The sequence below is a fragment of the Gouania willdenowi genome, chromosome 22 (assembly GCF_900634775.1).
Source record: "Gouania willdenowi chromosome 22, fGouWil2.1, whole genome shotgun sequence".
In the NCBI taxonomy this organism is placed as follows: domain Eukaryota; kingdom Metazoa; phylum Chordata; class Actinopteri; order Blenniiformes; family Gobiesocidae; genus Gouania; species Gouania willdenowi.
The window spans coordinates 1,117,545-1,138,429 of NC_041065.1; the positions used below are offsets into that span (position 1 = coordinate 1,117,545).

The following is a 20,885-nucleotide window of genomic DNA, read 5'->3' on the forward strand; positions in this document are numbered from 1 at the left end:
GAACACATAAATCAGAACCATGGACGCCTACAGTATGACGGTTATTTGAAGAAAGACTACTTTGCTGTTTGTTTGCCCTGTTGGGATTGGTTGGTTTGGGTTCTCACACCTTGTGGTCAGAGGAGCAGATCTTATAAAGTCAGTCTCAGAGGTGGACACCCACCTGAGAGCAGCCAACATGATCCAGAGTGTGTGGACGCTCCTTTTCATCACCAGCATCCTGGGTTCTCTGGGTTCCTTCCCTGGCCCGTTTGGTCCTCTGTCCTCACCCACCTCCCAGCAGCACCCACAGGACCTCTACCATGACTATGATCACTTTGTATCTGTGGAACAAGCCTCTGATGAAACACACAGTGCAGAAATCTACCAACATGCACCACCTGGACATGAAAGCATCCAAGAATCCCAGCAGAGAAGACGAGTCCAGACAAGGACTGATGGTCGTCTGAAGGAGTCCAAAGGTACCGCTATGTGATCTTAGCTTTTAAGACACTGGGAAGGGGTCGGCAGATGTCTTTAAAAAACTAATAATTTTTTTATCAATTTGCCGTTTTTGCTTTTTTTTTTTTTTTTTACTGTTCATCCTTTTTTCTACAACTTCACCAAACTTTCCATATTTTAACCTATTTTCATCACTTTTTCTTGCCATATTTTTGCTCCTTTTAATGTATTTTTTGCTACATTTCTGACACTTCTACATCATATTTCAATAATTTCTGCACAATTTTCCCATTTCCAACACATGTTCAGCACTTATAAACCTTTTACACCTAATGTCACATATGTTGACCCATTATTGTCACTTTTAAACTCTATTTCACCATATTTCATGCTTATTTATGCCAATTAACCACATTCACATTTGTCATGCCCATTATTTACCAGTTTAAACTTATTGTTCCAATATTGACTCTTTGAACTCTTTTTACCTTTTTTTCTGTCTGTTTTTATCCACTTTAATTTGCAACTTTTAACCAATTTCTGTGGTTTTTAAAATTCCATTTCACCTCCTATTCCACCATTTTTATTCACTTTGAACCATTTTATTAGTGATTAAAACCATGATTTCCATCTTTAAGATGACTATAATAATAATAATAATAATAAACGTTCCTGGATAACAGTGGATATTATTCAGATGAATAAATAAATGTGGTTATCACAGATTCATAGAACAATAAACCATCATTTTACTGACTTTATGGATGGACCCCAAAAATCTCTCCTTTATTCCCCCTTATAGATGGTCCTGTCTCCACATGACTGTTCTTCAATGTTCATGTCTGTGTTCAACCACCTTCAGCTACAGTGGGGGTCCCCGCTCTCTGAGACCTTTATTTTGGAGGGTCCCCGCTCTCTGAGACCTTTATTTTGGAGGGTCCCCACTCTCTGTAACCTTTATTTTGGAGGGTCCCCACTCTCTGTAACCTTTATTTTGGAGGGTCCCCGCTCTCTGGAACCTTTATTTTGGAGGATCCTCACTCTCTGGAGCCTTTATTTTGGGGGTCGCTGGCTGAACAGGCTGAGAACCACTGTGGTAGACTGTGGGTTCTGTCGAGGCTTTATTATTATTTCTTATTTCTTATTGAATGAGTCCATCATATACTGTAAATACCCTGACACATTATAATAATTGCACTTTTCTGCTGTCAAAGTTTGAACGTGATGCTTTTATCTCTTCTTTTTAAATCCAGCTGGTTTCTGGAGATCGTAACATGACTTTAGGAAAAATAAAATCTAAAAGTACTTGCAAAAGTAAACTGAATATTCAAAGCTATAATATATTAGTTCATTTTAATTCATGCGTTAATCAATGACTCACTGATGTTTCTCTCTTTCTTTGTGCTTTTCCCACTTTGAACCAAGCTGGTTCTGGTTCTAAGGCTCTTCACCCAGAGTTCACTCATCATCATCATCATCATCAGCATCAGCATCAGCGCCAGAGAAACGAGCTCCAATCACCATGGCAACATAACAGAGAAGCTGTTCCTATATGGAGGACCAAACAAGGCCGGGGGGGCTCTGCTGCTGCTGCTGCTGCTGCTGTTCGAACCAGTGCAGGTTCTCATTCTATCTATTTATCACACATGTAGAAAACATATAATAATACGCTATTCATTCAGTTAAATGATCCTACAAGAATGTTGGTTATACCTGTGAAGTCACTGCCAGTTTATTGATGATGTCTGTTAATCAGGGAGGGTTGGGGTCAATTATAATTGTAATTGTGCAATTGACAAATTATGGCTATGATGTAATTATAATTGTAAACATAGTTTGAAAAAGCTGTTGCTGATGTAATCAGAAATTAATTGTAATTGAGTTTAGAAAATGTACTTAGTAATTGTAATTGTCAATTACATTTTAATAAAACACAAACGTGGGGAACCATGTTACAGTTCTATGTCTCACACATATGTAGGTAATAATTATTAAAATATGTTTCAGATCAACTTCTACCTCTATCTGTCACTTCTCTCATTTTACCATTTATAAATAATGAAATAGAAATCTAGGCGTTTACTGACGGCGTCCAACGCTAACAGCTCTAGCAGAAAGACGATATGTCGTGTTGGATGAATCTCATACGATGGGAGCAGGTCGCTGATGAAGAATAAACAGGCTGTGATCAGTGGGAGGGGCCTATAAAGTCACCGGAAAATCCTTCACCATCACTTTCTAAATGCTGTATCTTGGCTATTTTTCAGTGGATTCGCATCAAATTCACTGAATGATTTTTACCTGGTTTTCTCTTAATACTGGGTTTTTTAACTGGCACCATTTAGCACCGCCATAATAGAAAAACACCATAACGCTCATATACGACGTTCAAACAGCCTCATATTTGATACACATGAGTTACCGACCCCGGCCACTCCTTCGGACCCTACAACGCCGCTTGTGGCTTTGATTAGGGTCCGATGTCCCAGAATGGGACAGAGGAACCTATTGTTTTTGCTTTTATTTATTATTATTATGTACCTCCCCACTTTGAACGCTAATTCGACCCCCTAAAAACGCCCGAAAACTCACCGAAAATTGCACGCACCTCGCGCCTGGCGAAAAATTCGATTATTTGGTGGCGTGAAAAAAAACGGACAGAAAACGCACACGCAGCGCCACATGTAGTCTTCGGCCCAGAATGAGCAAAAAGTTACATTGTGACCCCGCCCAAAACCAAACAGGAAGTCAGCCATCTTGGGTCAAAGGTCAAAAATGGCGTTTCGCCCTCGAAACGCATCTGCGTGAACTAGTCTGAGGGGATTCATCCGATTCGCTTAAAACTTGGCAACACCACATAGGACCCATTGAAGATGAAAAGTTATCGAAAGAATTTTCGTATCTGTCACGGTTTGGTCGTGGCGCCGCCACAAAAATGCAATGCTAATTTTCGTTAGCACGCAAAAAATTCCAAATCTCCATAACTCTGACACACAAACTTCGATCAGCTTCAAATTTCACACAAAGGACATGTGCCCAAGCTTGGTCATGACTGCTTTGAAACATTTCCCATCATGCCTTGTGTTTTTGACCGGTGTCATTTAAGGTCATGTACACGGTTAGCATTTACAGGACGCCGTTCTAGGAAAAAGCTTATAACTCTAGAATGCAAAGTTCAAACTGCTTCATATTTGATACACATGATGACCGTACAGCCATAAACAAAACTCGAGAACCAATTTACCCATAATGCCTTGCGTTCTCACAGGGCGCCGCTTCTGTGGTCGTCCAACACGAGCAGCTGTAGCGGACAGTCGATATGTCGTGTTTACTTCAAAACACTGTAGGATGAACCTACACAGAGGGGAGCAAATTGCTATGGAAGAAAAAACAGGCTGTGATCAGTGGGAGGGGCCTATAATGACACGGGAGAATCCTTCGCCATCAGCACGCTATAATAGGAAAATGCTTATAACGCTTCAATGCAAAGTTCAAACTGCTTCATATTTGATACACACGATGATTGTCCATTAATAAACAACGCTCGATGACCAAATTATCCATCATGGCCAGTGGGAGGGGCCTATAATGACACACGAAAATCCCTCGCCATAACTACGCCGTTATACGAAAACGCTTATAACTCTAGAGTGCAAAGTTCTAACTGCTTCATATTTGATACACACGATCACTGTCCAGAGCTAAACAACAAACGATAACCAATTTACCCACAATGCCTTGCGTTCTCAGAGGGCGCCGCTTCTGTGGTCGTCCTACACGAGCAGCTGTAGCGGACAGACGATATGTCGTGTTGACTTCAAAACACTGTAGGATGAACCTACACAGAGGGGAGCAAATTCCTATTGAAGAAACAACAGACTGTGGTCAGTGGGAGGGGCCTAAAATGTCACTGGAAAATTCTTCGCCATCAACACGCTATAATAGGAAAATGCTTATACCGCTTCAATGCAAAGTTCAAACTGCTTCATATTTGATACACACGATGATTGTCCATCCATAAACAATGCTCGATGACCAAATTACCCATCATGGCCAGTGGGAGGGGCCTATAATCACACAGGAAAATCCTTCGCCATAACTACGCCGTTATACGAAAACGCTTATAACTCCAGAGTGCAAAGTTCAAAGTGCTTCATATTTGATACACATGATGACCGTACAGCCCCAAACAACAAACGATAACCAAAAACACCCACAATGCCTTGCGCTCTCAGAGGGCGCCGCTTCTGTGGTCGTCCAACACGAGCAGCTGTAGCGGACAGACGATATGTCGTGTTTACTTCAAAACACTGTAGGATGAATCTTATTAGATGGAAGCACATTGCTATGGCAAATAGAGCAGGCTGTGAAAAGTGGGAGGGGCCTATGATCACACAGGAAAATCCTTCGCCATAACTACGCCGTTATACGAAAACGCTTACAACTCCAGGCCAATTCCCAAATCCCCAACAGTGGTATACGTGACCGTGGGTTACCGCCCCCGGCCGCTTCATCGGACCCTATGACGCCGCTCGCGGCTTTAATTTGAATTGTAATTGGAAAAATGCCAGTCATTGTAACTGAGTTGTAATTGAACATGGATAATCGAAGACGTAATTGTAATTGAAAAATGTAATTGACCTCAACCCTGCTGTTAATGCATCAGTGCGAAGCAAGGTTGGGGTCAATTACAATTCTGTTTTCAATTACCCATCTTCAATTACATTTCAATTATAATTACAGTGACCAGCATTTTTCCCAATTACATTTAAATTAGAATAATTTTTTTATTCTCAGAAAGTCAATTACAATTACGTTCACAAATACTAAGGTTGAATTACAATTAATCACAATTCCCAAGCCTGAAATAACCTTCCTCGTGTGTTAGCTTTCTGTTAGCATCTCTAATGCTAACGATCCTAAATCAGCTGTAAAATACACTAAAAACTAATATCTATTAACTTGTTTATTTCCTATCTATTGATTACCTTGTTAGGTTTCATAATCAATGTAATATTTTTAGTGTGGACGTCTGAGGCTTTTTTGTGTCAGTATAAACATAGATTTTATTTCATTTTTAAATGGTAAAATGTGGGAAAGCTTGATATGAAACATATTTTAATCATTGTTAAATACATATGTGTAATACATAAAACTGTAAAATGATTTCATAGTTTTTAATTAAATTATCATTGACCATTTTTATAATTTTTCATTGCAATTACAATTACAAAGTCAGTTATTTAAAGTTAATTACAATTTAATCACGATTACAGCAACAGATTTTTAGAAATAAATGACAATCATAATTACGCCATAATTGTAATTAATTCATTTTAATTGACCCCAACCCTGATACTAAGTAATGATGTTTTGTAGCTACTCCATCCAGCTGTGTGAACCGGCCCATAGACCTGGTGTTCATCATAGACAGCTCCCGCAGTGTGCGTCCCGCTGAGTTTGAGAAAGCCAAAGACTTCCTGCAGGACATGGTGGACACCATGGCCATCGGCGCCGATGCCACTCGAGTTGGCCTCGTCAACTACGCCAGCACCGTGAAGATCGAGTTCCTCCTGAAGACCTACTCCGACAAGTCCTCCCTGAAGAGGGCTCTGTCCCACGTGGAGCCCCTGGCCTCAGGAACCATGACTGGGTTGGCCATCAGGACGGCCATGGAGAAAGCCTTCAGTAAGGAGGCGGGGGCCCGGGCTGCTTCACTGAACATCGCTAAGGTGGCCATCATAGTGACGGACGGGAGGCCTCAGGACAACGTGGAGGATGTATCAGCAGCAGCTCGAGCTTCAGGGATCGAGATCTACGCCGTGGGCGTGGCCAGAGCTGATCTGTCCTCCCTCCGACTCATGGCCAGTCCTCCTCTGGATGACCACGTCTTTTACGTGGAGACGTATGGTGTCATTGAGAAGCTGACTTTGAAATTCAGGGAGACCCTGTGTGGTAAGGATGAGGATAGTGGGAGTGCAGTGATGCCAGTAGAGTCACCAGGTACCACCACTGATTCTGAGCTAGGCCTTGGTGGCAGGAAGAACAATAGGAGTAAAAAGGGCAAAAATAAATCGAAAGGAAACAACGGTACGTTCGCTCTTTACTCATTGACCTGAGGTCACATGGGCAGCACCATAGAGGGAATCTCTTCTTTAAAGTCTTCTTCTTCTTTGGTCTAGAGATCAAAGGCAGCGTCATGATTTATCCATACGTGGAGTTTGTGGGGGGGCGGGGCATTTGCCCCCTAGTGGTCAAAAGTTTTCATTAAAGTTTTCCTAAATTCATTTGAAAAAATACAATTCTTGATATAATTTACACAATATTTATGAATTAATTTATTGGTCTTTTAAGAATACAAGTTATATATACGGTAAATAAAGTTGAATTAAATTGAATAGCTTTAAATATAAATAGTCTGACAGACAAAACTTCTATCTTCCACTATCCACACGGCACAAGAGACATTATTTCTTCTTCTTCTTCTTCTTTTTTGATAGAAATGATAAAAAAGATGAACTCACTCAATCCAAGCACAAACACAGTGACTGTACAAACTATATATTAATGAATTTATTTATTGTTTGTTTAAAAATACAAGTTATTTATTGGCGCTGTTCTTCTGATGCATAATTCTGGTGAAGCGACACTGCACCCTGTAGTTCATGTTATGGTACTGCAGCAACAATAAAGCAGAAATATTTCATCATGAATTTACAACATTAAATGACACGTCAACATACATTTATCAGTTATGTTGCTAATTATTTTTGCATAATTTTCTTACACACGTTGTGGTTGATGTTAATCTGAAGATTCTATATGCATCTAATTCTTTTTTTTTTTTTTGCACCCCCGGTAACAATCTTTAACTCTGCCTATGGATTTACTGCTATATTTTATTACTTTATATACTTATTATTATGTTGGGATGAAAACAAACCTGTGATCACTCATTGATCAGTGGATTTACTACATAATTAATAAAAAGGAATATTTGAAAATACTTTAAAAAGGTGAAACCTGACATGGTGCTGTCTGTACTCCTCATAGGAGTGTGCTGCTCTTCAGGCTTAGCGATCATCCTCATTGATCCGTTGGCATGACAACACAGTCAGACTTGAGCTTGGCATCATTCAGCTGATCACTAACTAACATTCACCATGTCATCACGCAAAAAAATGGGTTAGAGTCAGTGTCAGGCCTCCTCAAACATAGGTCCGTGGACCCCTGGGGGTCCACAGCATAATTTCACTAGTGTCAAAAGTTTTGATCTGTATTTTAAAAAGCTGCACAATTGATCAGCCACTGTAATTCCACCAACTTGTCTTTGTCTTCTTTTTTAATAATATTAAAGTTTCATTTATTGAGGCAGCATTTTTATAACTTACTTTGATCTCTGGACATGTTTCGACTGTCAACTGCCAGTCTTCTTCAGAATAAATGAAACCTTAATATACTATTCAAAAAGAAGACACAAATAACTTGCTTGAATTATTACACAGAAGTCAAGAAAACATCAAAGCGATCAGCAGATGCCTTTGAAGAAGTCGAAACATGTCAGAAGATCAAAGTTAAGTTCCTGAAAAAACGAAACCTTATCGATCTTATTGATCAGCCATTATGGTAGCTATGGCATCCAGCCATAACAATGGATACATGTTTAAATCAATTCACTTTGTCAAATTATCCAAATCACAAATTAAGATAAAAATAAATAAACAAATTAAGACAAATAAAAAATGAGACGAATAAAGGTGTTATAACTAATATTCTGAATAAATAAAGATTCACTAAAAAATATGGAAAACACAAACTTATGGTGCTGTTATTAGGAGAAGTTAACTTTCTGATAGCTTTAAATATAAATAGCCTGACTTCTATCTTCCATTATCAACAGACGTTATTTCTTCTTCTTCTTTGTCTTTGATAGAAATGATCAAAAAGATAAACTGGCTCAATCCAAATAAATTCCAGAGAAAATAAGTGTAGTAGTAGTAGTTATGTAAGTAGATATTATAAATGAAACCTCTAATCTACGTTAAACTACGTACCAGGCAGGTTTGCAATCATCTTTCCTCCTTTGCTAACATTTAAATGAGCCTCTGCCTTCATATGTATGTCGTACATTTTCTCATCCATCTCCCTAATATCATCATGGGGTTCATCATGCTAACCTCCATCATTGCACCTCCTGAACTTATATATCATCACATGTTGTAGGTTTTTTGATTGTTCCTCTCTTTTCTTTTCCAGGACTGAACCCATGTTCTCAGGGACACGACTGTCAGCACATTTGTGTCAGAAATGGAGAATCTTTTCATTGCAAGTGTCGCTCAAGCTTCGTCTTGAATCCAGACAAGACGACGTGTTCACGTAAGTTAACGGAGGTTTTTATCCCCATGATAAAACTTATTCTGGCTAAACTCAAACTAATCTAAAACTATGTGGACATGAGCTATAGAAAATGTGTATAATGTATATACTATATTTGCCGTATTTAGGAAATTATAAGACCTCATTATTCAAATCTATCTATCTATCTATCTATCTATCTATCTATCTATCTATCTATCTATCTATACATCTATCTATCTATCTATCTATCTATCTATCTATCAATCTATCTATCTATCTATCTATCTATCTATCTATCTATCTATCTATCTATCTATACATCTATCTATCTATCTATCTATCTATCTATCTATCTATCAATCTATCTATCTATCTATCTATCTATCTATCTATCTATCTATCTATCTATCTATCTATCTATCTATCTATCTATCTATCAATCTATCTATCTATCTATCTATCTATCTATCTATCTATCTATACATCTATCTATCTATCTATCTATCTATCTATCTATCTATCTATCTATCTATCTATACATCTATCTATCTATCTATCTATCTATCTATCTATCTATCTATCTATCTATCTATCTATACATCTATACATCTACCAATGACCAATCTCTCCATAATGTCTAGATGCAATGTGTGTGGTTTCACATTTACAGTTTTTCTCTGTGGCTTTGGTGCTTTTCTCACATCACTGTTAATATTTACACATATATATATATATATATATATATATATATATATATATATATATATATATATATATTTATATAGGGAGTTGTTTCTTCCCACTGTCGCTAAATTCTTGTTAAAGTGGATCTTGTTGGTTCTTTCTTCTTTTTTCTATAGACTTTATATTTTGTTTTAAGATGACTTTGTTGCATTTTGCGCTTTATAAATAAAGTTGAATTGAATTGAATAGATGGGGTTCATCCCTGAGTGACTGTGAACAAGTGGCTTGTCATTGGTCACATCTAATACTTGACACACCTCCTCGTGAGTGAAAGCTGAAGTTCACCTGAGAACAATTGTTCAATTTAGGAAACATTTCCAGGAAAAAGTGATAAAGAATTTTGTATGTAATGACTTAAGCAATGAAATGAAGACTATTAGTTTTATTGGGAACAACTATTCAGCATCTATAAGTACAGTTCATTTTGACTGACATGACAGAAGCAAATGATAATGTTATAAAACAGCAGAGAATTGTATGAAAGCAACTGATAAATCTCCAAAAGCATTTGTAATTTGTTCAGAAGAAGAAGAAACTCTTACTATGATGTAAAACAAATAACTAGACATTGTGGAGGTTGAACTAATAGATTTGTAATTTTCATTCTGATCTGAGAAAAGCTGAGAAAAGAGAGTTTTTTTTTTTTTTTTACAGCTGTTTGAAATTTGCCTGTAAACGCTAACAGCTGCTGTCTTGCACACACACACACATATATATATATATATATATATATATACTGTATATATATATATATATGTATATATATATATATATACAGTATATATATATATATATATATATATAGAGAGAGAGAGAGAGAGAGAGAGAGAGGAATTCTCTCAGTGTGGATAATCAGTTGATGCAACATTTCTATTTTCACAATCCATCCTTGCGACACTCGCCATAGCAAAAATAACAATATTACTGAATTGGAAAGATAAAAAATTGTTAAGCATAAACCAATGGCAAAATCTCCTCATAGAATTTATTTCCATGGAAAAGATGTTTGCTCTCAGAAAAAATAAAATAACCTGCTTTGAGGAGCGTTGGACTCCTTTTCTAATAGCATTGAATCTCGATTTTTCAGTTTTAGCCTGATGATCTAGGCTGCAAGCAAAAAAAAAAAAAAACATACATGAATATCAGCCAGATAAACCTGTGGAGTAAAAAATGTGGGTATAAAAACCATACATCTGTAAATGCAAATGTAAGAGCAAAAGCATTTATTCATAAATGCTTTAAAAGCTATTACTGTAAGATTAAAACCTCTGAATGATGTGACATGATGTATGTGAAAGTGTGTGTTTTCAGGTTTAGCGTCAGACGTTTGTTCCCAGGGACACAACTGTGAGCATCAATGTGTCAACACTGGACGTTCCTTTGTCTGCCAGTGTCACCGTGGATTTGTGTTAAATCCAGATCAGAAATCATGTTCACGTAAGAAACAGGAACTTTGTATTTAGAATTTTTATTATTAATATGTATTAAAATATGGATTTTATCGCATATCTTAATGTATATTTCCAATATAAAAATTACCTATATATATATATATATATATATATATATATAAATAATATGTGTGTGTGTGTGTGTGTTGTTAAAACCACTAGTGCAGAGTTTTTGGAAATAAAATGGGGTCAAGTGAAATGTCTAGTAATAATAAAATAAAATTATATACTGAATAAAAGGATATTTTTTAATTTAGATTTTTTTTATTTTGTACAATTGAAAAAACCAAAAAAACAATACATATTATCACAGAAATAGATGTACAGTGCAGTAAAACTATTATTGTTTTTCAAATTAAAACACCACACACTGTCTCAAACAACTGTATTCCATCCTTTCACTTTCACAACTATGAATCTAGTTGTAATAAAATGCAGTATAAAATATCTTTGTGTGGAATCCTGACTCTGTATTTTTAACTCAGTAGAACAAAAACGATCAAAAAACTCATTCTTGAGGGTAAAAAAGGTCTGTGGGGTCACCAGACATTTGTGATTTAAAAAATGGGGTCACGACAACTTTGGGAACAACTGCCCTGGTATCAGGGTTGGTTTAATTACATTTTCCATTACAATTAAGATTAAAATTATTATTTATCCCCTGAAAGCCAATTACAATTACTAAAGTTTAATTACAGTTAATCAAAATTACTGAGCCTTTAATAAATAAGCCAATAAAACTAAATTATAATTGACAACTTTTATAGCATTGTCATGGCAATTACAATTACAAAGTCAATTATCTGAACTCAATTAGAATTTAATTACAATAATGAGAGCAATAGATTTTAAAAATGACATTACAATTATAAATATACCATAATTGTAAATAATTATCAATTACAAAATTACAATCATTTTTCAATTACAATAGAATAATTTCGCCCCTTGAAAATCAATTCAAATTACATTATTAATTACAATTAATCACAATTACTGAGCCTTTAATAAATTACCGTTATTAAACGTAAGCTCTCTCTTGTGTTAGCTTTCTGTTAGCATCTCTAATGCTAACAGGGTCAGTTTGACCCATGTCTTAAATCAGCTGTAAAATACAATAATAAATATTATCTATCATCTAATTATTGATTACCTTGTTAGGATTCCTAATCAATGAATATATTGTAACTCAATTACAATTACAAATACAATTACATGATAATTGTAATTCATTTTGCACGTAATTTGGTCATTGACTGTAAAAGTGTCTCTTTTACAGGACCTGATGCATGTTCCCACGGTCATGAGTGTCAACATATTTGTGTCAACAACAACAACAACAACTCGTACTCCTGCAAATGTCGTCTGGGATTTGTGTTGAACGCAGATGAAAAAACGTGTGAGCCTGACTCTGAGAGTGAGTGGTCTGCTTCTGTCTCATGACTATGGGGTAAAGAATGTAAACACTTTTTAAATTCATGTAACAGCATGTTGTAAATCACTAGTAAAAATGTGTAAACATGAAAAATAAATGTAAATGTTAAATCTAAATGTGAAATACAAATCTAAATGTTAAATCTAAATCTAAATGTTGAATCTAAATCCAAATGTTGAATCTAAATCTAAATGTTGACTCTAAATCTGAATGTTAAATCTAAATCTAAATTTTGAATCTAAATATAAATGTTGACTCTAAATCTAAATGTTAAATCTAAATCTAAATTTTGAATTTAAATCTAAATGTAAATGTTGAATCTAAATTATAAATACAAAGCTAAATGGTAAATTTCAATCTAAATCTAAATGTTAAATCGGTCGCCAAGTGTAAAGCTAAATGTTTAGAAATTATACAAGGTGAGCTGGTCAGAGCTTGTCAATTACAAAGCCCCACCCACACCACTGACTGTGACTCAGTGACTGGTGGGGTTTATGCTTGGCAACCAATTTAATGTTTAGATATAAATTTTACATTTAGATTTACATTTAACATTTACATTAACATTTAACATTTACATTAACATTTAACATTTACATTAACATTTAACATTTACATTAACATTTAACATTTAACATTTCGATTTATATTTAATATTTCGATTTGTATTTAACATTTAGTTTTAGATTTAACATTAAGATTTAGATTCAATATTTTCATTTAGAATTAGATTTTTCATGTGTACACATTTTTAATGATGATATAGAACATGTTGTTTTACATAAATGAATAAAAGAAAAATGAGCTGAACGTTGATGAAAAAGTGACAGACTTTAACATTCGGCACCGCCCCATACATGCCTTTGTTTCCTGACTCAGCAGATTATTCATACTCATAGGATATGTGTACGTACTGTAAAAATACCTGAGTATTTGTGTGAACTCTAAGTGAATCAGGAAAGTTAAAGGAAAGAAACTAGTGATGAAACTAGTTGTAGATGAAAACAGCATGAGCAGGCGTCACATGTGGCTGTGATCACATCTGTCTGTTTGTTGAATCCTGACAGAACAACGTAAGGAACCTCATCCGTTCTCTCACACTGTGTTCCTGTTATTGTTGTCATTAATATATAACTACCAGAACATTCATAGAATAATGTGGTTTTAATATAAACATGTCATTTAGATACATGTGGACGCTATCATAATGGTGCTTTTTCCTCCATCTTCAGAAACAGTATTAATTAATTAATGAGGTGTTAGTGTTTCAGGTTCAGATGCATGTGTGTATATGTGCTATGGCATATGTATAGTTAAATATCTTTTTAAGGATTACTGACGTTGTCATAGTTTAAAATGTTTAAATGGATTTTCCACTGCTTTTACAAGTTTGACCTAAAATCTTCTAAATGTCCTCATTAGTAGATCTATGTCTAACTAAAGACATTATTGTCCATCGTATTCATTTAAATACCATTTAAAAAACAGGACTACTTTATAGTTTTAGAGCCTGTGTTCCTCCATCTTGAAATCATGTGATTGATGATGTCACACGGCCCCACTGCCTGTAAACATCCCATTGTTTTCTATTGGAGTGAAACATTCAGCCTGATTTATAGATCATTTAAAAGCTTTTTCAGTCTGCTAAAAGACCAAGCACTAAAACTAAAACTAGTGAGTTCAGAAAACATGAAGAGCTTTACTTCTACTATGTAATGATGTCAGAAATCTCAAATGATCTCCTTTCAGGTTCTGATGGATGTGGTTCTGGACATGATTGCCAGCACACCTGTGTAAACAGTGGGAACTCGTACATCTGTAAATGTCGAGCAGGATTTGTGTTGAATCCTGATAAGAAAACATGCAGACGTAAGACATTAGTGTACGCTGTCATGTGAACTCATCACTTCACTAAACTAATCCATTAGTTTGGTTTGTGTTTTGTTTGTGATCCGTACCAAAAGTGAAAGTGTGTCTTTTCAGGTTTGGCCTCAGATGTTTGTTCCCTGCAGGACAATGACTGCGACCACACGTGTGTCAACAGTGGGAACTCTTATATTTGTAAATGTCGAATGGGATATGTGTTGAATCCGGATAAGAAAACATGCTCACGTAAGAACTTAAAACTTTTGGACATTCTCTGATTGTACATGACAATAAGGTCATTTATTTAGTTTAAACTGACTATCATAAGGTTGGGAATCTCTCAAGAAAACCATCATCATCCTGATAGCATCATAAACATATTCAGTCTTTCTTTCTGTCTGCTCAGCTAAAACTGGTTCTCATCCTTGAGGTCAGGACCCCATTTAGGGTCATGAGATACTGGGTGGTGGTTGCCAGATACCTTCAAGAAACTAAGAATAATGATATATATATATATATATATATATATATATATATATATATATATATATATATATATATATATATATATATATGTTAAAATATGGTGAGATTGGTGGAGTTGCAGAAAAATGAGCTCAAATATATATTTTCATCACTTTTTGTTTTCATCACTTTTTGCTCCTTTTAAAACATTTTTCTGACACTTCATCACATTTCAATGCTTTTTTGCACATTTTTTTTCCACTTTCAAGACATTTTCACAAACACTTTCCACCACTTTTCCACATAATGTCACATATGTTGACCCATTATTGCCTCTTTTCACCATATTTCATGCTTATTTTTCCAGTTTCACCACTTTTATGATTTGTCATGCCCATTTTTTGCCAGTTTAAATTAAATGTTGCTACTAATCCACTCTAACTTTAACCAATTGATTAAAACCAGGATTTCCATCTTTAAGATGACTATAATAATAATAATAAACATCCTGGATAACAGTGGATATTATTCAGATGAATAAATAAATGTGGTTATCACAGATTCATAGAACAATGGACCATCATTTTACTGACTTTATGGATGGACCCCAAAAATCTCCCCTTTATTCCCCCTTATAGATGGTCCTGTCTCCACATGACTGTTCTTCAATGTTCATGTCTGTGTTCAACCACCTTCAGCTACAGTGGGGGTCCCTGCTCTCTGGAACCTTTATTTTGGAGGGTCCCCGCTCTCTGGGACCTTTATTTTGGAGGGTCCCCGCTCTCTGCGACCTTTATTTTGGAGGGTCCCCGCTCTATGGGACCTTTATTTTGAGGGTTGCGGCCTCTATAGGTTGAGAACCATCCATCAATCCATCTATCCATTCATCCATCCATCCATTCATCCATCCATCCATCCATCCATCCATCCATCCATCCATCCATCCATCCATCCATCCATCCATTTTCTTCCTCTTATCCGGTGGTTGAGAACCACTGAGCTAATAAACAGTTAATCGTTTATATTTTTTTACAGGCTGGAAATAAAAACAACGCTAGTGTGGAGTGTGATACAGTATGTGGTGAACGATGATATGGAAATGCTCATTGTTGTTGGTATCAGGATATCCTCACTGTGTATGGATGTCAGAAACGATCGGATGCACATGGCATCCACGTTGGATGCAGACTAAAACATGTTCACGTTGGATTGTTTTAGTCCAAAAATGCAGTAGCTATATATACAGTATCTTTGTATTGGTGCAGTGACTTAATAACAAGCTTTTATTCTACAGTAATATATTCTACATTTTAAGATAAAATGTAGAATATATTACTGCAGAATGAGAGCTTCTTTATTCCATTTCTATGTCTACAGAAATGGAACAAAAAGCTGTCTAAAGGTTAAAAGTAGCTACACCTCAATGTTTACTCTTTATTGGAGAATGAATCTCCATTTCTTTTAAAATGTTAAATGTAGTTATTTTTATTCTAACAATGTTTGTCTTTCAGTAAATTGGTCATTTCTCTGTTCTGTCACATAGTGGTACTGAAGATGATAACTATCTATCTGTCTGTTTTGTATTTTTGTTTTTGTTTCTAGAGGAACTTAGAGGTGGAATAACTCAAGATCCATGCACGTGTGAAGCTCAGATCATGTTCCAGAAACAAGTCCAGTCGTCCATTGGAGAGCTGAGCAGGAAACATATCCTTAGATCAATAACAATCAAATGATTAATCTAATATTTATATTAATAGAATAACAATCTGACTGTTCACTGTGGACGCTCCTTGACAGTCTTCTTACTGGATGATCTCTCTGAGAAACTGGACTTGATGGAAGGCCTTCCACGCTATTAGTGACCATCATATTCAGTCTGTTAAATCCTCCAAATTCTCTGTTTTTTTAATCCTTATCCATGTTTTTGTTGTTGTTAAAAAAAAATTGAAATCATAAAGTTATGTGTTATGTTTTTGTTTCAACAGACAGAAACTGTTTGTGCATTTAAATGTTCTAAAAAAAAAGAGAGAAACTTTTCACCTACTGATGATACTGAAAATAAATATTTTGTAAGGATGATGTGTTGTTATTTTGTGTATTTTTAAACATGTTACTGTGCAACATTTAGGTTGAATAAAACTTTTAAAGCCAAATTAAAATGTTGTCTTTGTGGTGTGATTTAGGGCCTTTTTACAGTAAACTGTTGGTGTAAGATTATAAACCTTTTTTATATCAGGGGTCATATCCCATGTCATAAAGATAATGAACCCCAACACTATAATATACATTAAATACAAGGTACAGTTTCTATGTCATAGGAAATGGATGTATAGATAATACAACACACAGTGTACTGTATATAGGGGTGCAAAACAAATATTCTTGACTAGGAATTAATGTATTACAGTATGTCATATATTGCCTACAACAGGGGTCACCAACATGGTGCACGTGGGCCCCAGGTAGCCCGCCTGGACCATGTAAGAGGCCCTCAGGAGATGTACTCACTAACGAGCTCCATCTATAATCTGATTTATTTTCAGGATTCAAATTCACAAAGATAAATACAGATTTATTTAGTACTTAGTACTACTGATAAAGTATTAAATTAACCATCTTTAAAGGTTTATTTTCACTGAAATATTGTGACAAATGTTTGCAGATCAGGTGTATGGTGAGTGGTATGTTTTTATAATATGATATTTAATATATATGATATATCTTTTAAAAATGCAAGTGGATTCTATAAAATGTAATGAAAATGAAACAATAAAAAATAAATTCCTTTAATATGTTACAACCTGTAACCTCGTTGCAACCTCATTATGGACTATTACAACGATTTGCGAGAGTCTCGCCTGGCACCTCCTGGAGAAGGGAATAATCACCGGCTGTACAATCTCGGTGTCACTCTTCTCCTTGGCCATGAACATGATTGTCAAGTCGGCGGAGGTTGAATGCAGAGGGCCAAAATCAAGATCTGGGACCCGTCAGCCCCCCGTAAGAGCCTTTATGGATGACTTGACAGTGATGACCACATCTGTGCCTGGGTGCAGGTGGCTCCTTCAGGGGCTTAGGGTTATCATCACACGGGAAAAAATGAGCTTCAAGCCAGCTAAGTCCAGGTCTCTAGTCTTGAAACAAGGTAAAGTGGCCAACCATTTCCGCTTTTCAGTTGGAGGGACAAAGATTCCAATGGTGACCGAAAGACCTGTCAAGAGCCTGGGCAAAATCTTTAACAGCTCCCTGAAGGATGCAGCGGCTTTGCAGCAGACAAAGAGCGACCTGACTTCTTGGCTCACAGCCATTGATAAATCTGGTCTCCCAGGAAAGTTGAAGGCCTGGATGTACCAGCACGGAGTCCTACCTAGAATACTCTGGCCTCTGTTAATCCACGAGGTACCAATGACAACGGTAGAGGTACTAGAGAAGACCACCAGCAAGTTTTTGAGGAAATGGCTGGGGCTCCCTCGGTCCTTGAGCAGCATTGCCTTTCATGGCCAATCCACCAAGCTGCATCTCCCTCTCAGTGGACTCTCGGAAGAATTCAAAGTTTCCCGCTCTAGAGAGGTAATGATGTACAGGGACTCCGCAGATGTCAAGGTTGCCTATGGAGGAATTGTTGTTAAGACCGGGAGGAAGTGGCAGGTACAAGAAGCCTAAGCAGAGCGGAGACACGGCTGAGGCACAAGACCTTGGTGGGTACCGTGGCAATGGGGAGGGCAGGCCTTGGTAGCTTTCCTAAGCCACGCTACGACAGTGCTCGCGACAAGGAGAAGCGCCAATTAGTCCCAGACGAGATCCGTGCAGAGCTCGAGGAAGAACGGTACAGCAAGATGGCTGGAGAGCCCGCTGTGAACCAGTCACAATCAGGTGCAGGGGTTTTGCAGGTCACTCACTACAGCGAGTGTTCAAACTCCTAGACATTAGAGGACAGCAGTTGAGAAAAGCCACCAAGAACATCCTTGAGGCCACAGAAAAGGCCTCCAGGTGGCTGTGGATCCGTAGGGCGGATCCGTGGTGTGCCACTTGGACACATGTTGGGGTCTGATCACCCCCGGATGGGTCGCCCAGGCGAGGGTGTCTGATGATTAAAGACCCGAAACACCCTATGACCCCGGGTTCATCACTGATGACGTGTCCAAGTATCACCGTGAGGTGTATTTGAGTTCTGTTACGCTTTCGTTTATTCAGACAACTGTCTCGACTGTCAACAGCCAGTCCTCCTCAGAGGCATCTGCTGATCGCTTTGATGTGAAAAACAGTTGTCTGATTAGATGAAACCTTTTTCAAAAAGAAGACAAAAAGGAATTGCTGGAATCATTTCCTATACCTTTTTAAGTTACTTATAGCTTTTCCTTATTGTCTTACCTTCCAATTCAACTGAAACTGTAAAAAATGTATTATTTATGTAGTTATTTTCTTACTGTTAGAACTTAGGACTATGAAATAGCTACAGTTTCAGAAAGGATATTGATAATTCTGTGTGTACTTTTTTATACACACGTACTAGTTGTTTTTTGTATTAACATGAAAACTATATCCATTATCACAAAACTGCACTTGTCATTTTCACAGTATACGATGATCAATAATTTATACATGTTCATATTCCTGAGCACTTTGAACCTATTGTTATTATCTAAGAGTTTATCTATAATACTAATGTGTTCACTCCCTGTTGTTTTTAGTTTTCACTGTTCATATAAAGTTATGTTGTTCAAAATATTAAGATTTTGATGCAAATATCTGGGGGGGCAGTCCACATTGTATAAACTGGATCCATATTCTACAGATTTAATTTATTTATTTATTTGTTTTTTTTTTGTTTCAAACAGGGACAAAAAAGAAAAACAAAAAGGAACAAAAAACTATTTGTGAACAAGGAAATGTACGTTCCATGAACCATGGGCTCTATTTTCTATACGCTCCATTTATAATCGTACGCCTCAAATAACGGTCAGATCAGAAATTATATGAAAATTCTACTATATTATTGGTTTTAGTCTATAACATAATCCTGTAAATAATTATTTAAAAAAACTCTTTGACGTAAATCTTTTATGAGTTCTCTTTCAAGTCGGCCCGAAACATGTTTTCTTAGCGTTAAAGGTTTAAAATGACTTAAGTTGGATCTGACTTAATAAGCTATAGATATCTTGATATTGCATTACTTTTAATTTACACTGCAACCTGTTGACATTTTTATGTAGTTTTAGAAATAATTGAGTAATAGCAAACAAAATGCAATGAAATAAATTACTGCTTAATGGAATAATGAAAAGTTTCAAGCACTTGCAAATATGGTATATTGGGGATTCATTCATCTTTTTAAATTTACATGGACTGAAATATCTGGAACTGAACAATGTTGTAATTATATAATTTTCTTTCAAGTTTCCTGGAAAAGTTATTTTAACTGTAGTAAATCCTTCAGTGAATTAAAATGCCCAGATTTGTCTGCTTTAAGGTCTCTGAGGTTCGCTTGGTCTAAATATTAATATTACATGGCAAAGAATCAGGGATTAGTTTAAATAATGTTGAGGTAATTTTACATTTTAATATGGGAGAACTTCATTTAGCCAATAAAAACAGTCTAACAACAGAAAATACTGTTAAAAATTACTATTTCGTTTTTATAATTTACATCCTAATCCCTGCTAATGTTTCAGAAGCCTTCTCAGAAAATGTTATTTATTTATTTTTCTTCACAGAATCAAAAACGTTGTTAGGATTGTAGAACTACAACTACCACAAACACCTATGACGACTTCCGGTTTGTGGTTACTATGGGAGACCGATGAAGCCGTCTCTGCTCATGTCCGTCCACGCACACAGGCTTTAAACTTCACATTTGAACGCGTTTTCTGGAGTTTAAGGTCTTCTCTGGTAACATTGTTACACACACTGTGTGTTTGTAAGGCGCTACATTTATTATAAATAGCCACCGTCAGATAGTGCTAGCAGCTAGCTAAGCTAATGTACCGCTCCCATTGGTTTCCATGGTAAAAGTGTTATTCCAGCTATTAGCTTACGTCAGCGCAGAGACGAAGCTTCAATCGGCACTAGTTAAAATGTTCACCAGTTAAACCAGAAAACCGTTTAAACGTGATAAAAACACCATC

At 36.3% G+C, this 20,885-nt stretch overlaps 1 protein-coding gene across 1 annotated transcript; it reads left to right on the forward strand.

Moving 5' to 3' along the window:
- Positions 1-178: 178 nt before the first annotated feature.
- On the forward strand, positions 179-18,423 carry LOC114456250 (matrilin-3-like). Its single transcript, XM_028437895.1, has 6 exons — positions 179-461; positions 5,821-6,396; positions 8,698-8,817; positions 10,861-10,980; positions 12,274-12,411; positions 17,936-18,423. Exons 1-6 carry the CDS (start codon positions 179-181, stop codon positions 18,421-18,423), a joined length of 1,725 nt encoding a protein of 574 aa, XP_028293696.1.
- The last annotated feature ends 2,462 nt before the right edge of the window (positions 18,424-20,885 follow it).

What these genes read in the sequence shown, in the direction of transcription:
- LOC114456250 (XM_028437895.1), top strand. Translation starts at nt 179, where the DNA reads ATGATCCAGAGTGTGTGGACGCTCCTTTTCATCACCAGCATCCTGGGT. An exon ending in ATTCAGGGAGACCCTGTGTG is followed by an intron (nt 6,397 to 8,697) that starts GTAAGGATGAGG and finishes TTTCTTTTCCAG; the next exon opens with GACTGAACCCATGTTCTCAG. An exon ending in GTGTGAGCCTGACTCTGAGA is followed by an intron (nt 12,412 to 17,935) that starts GTGAGTGGTCTG and finishes TCCGCTTTTCAG; the next exon opens with TTGGAGGGACAAAGATTCCA.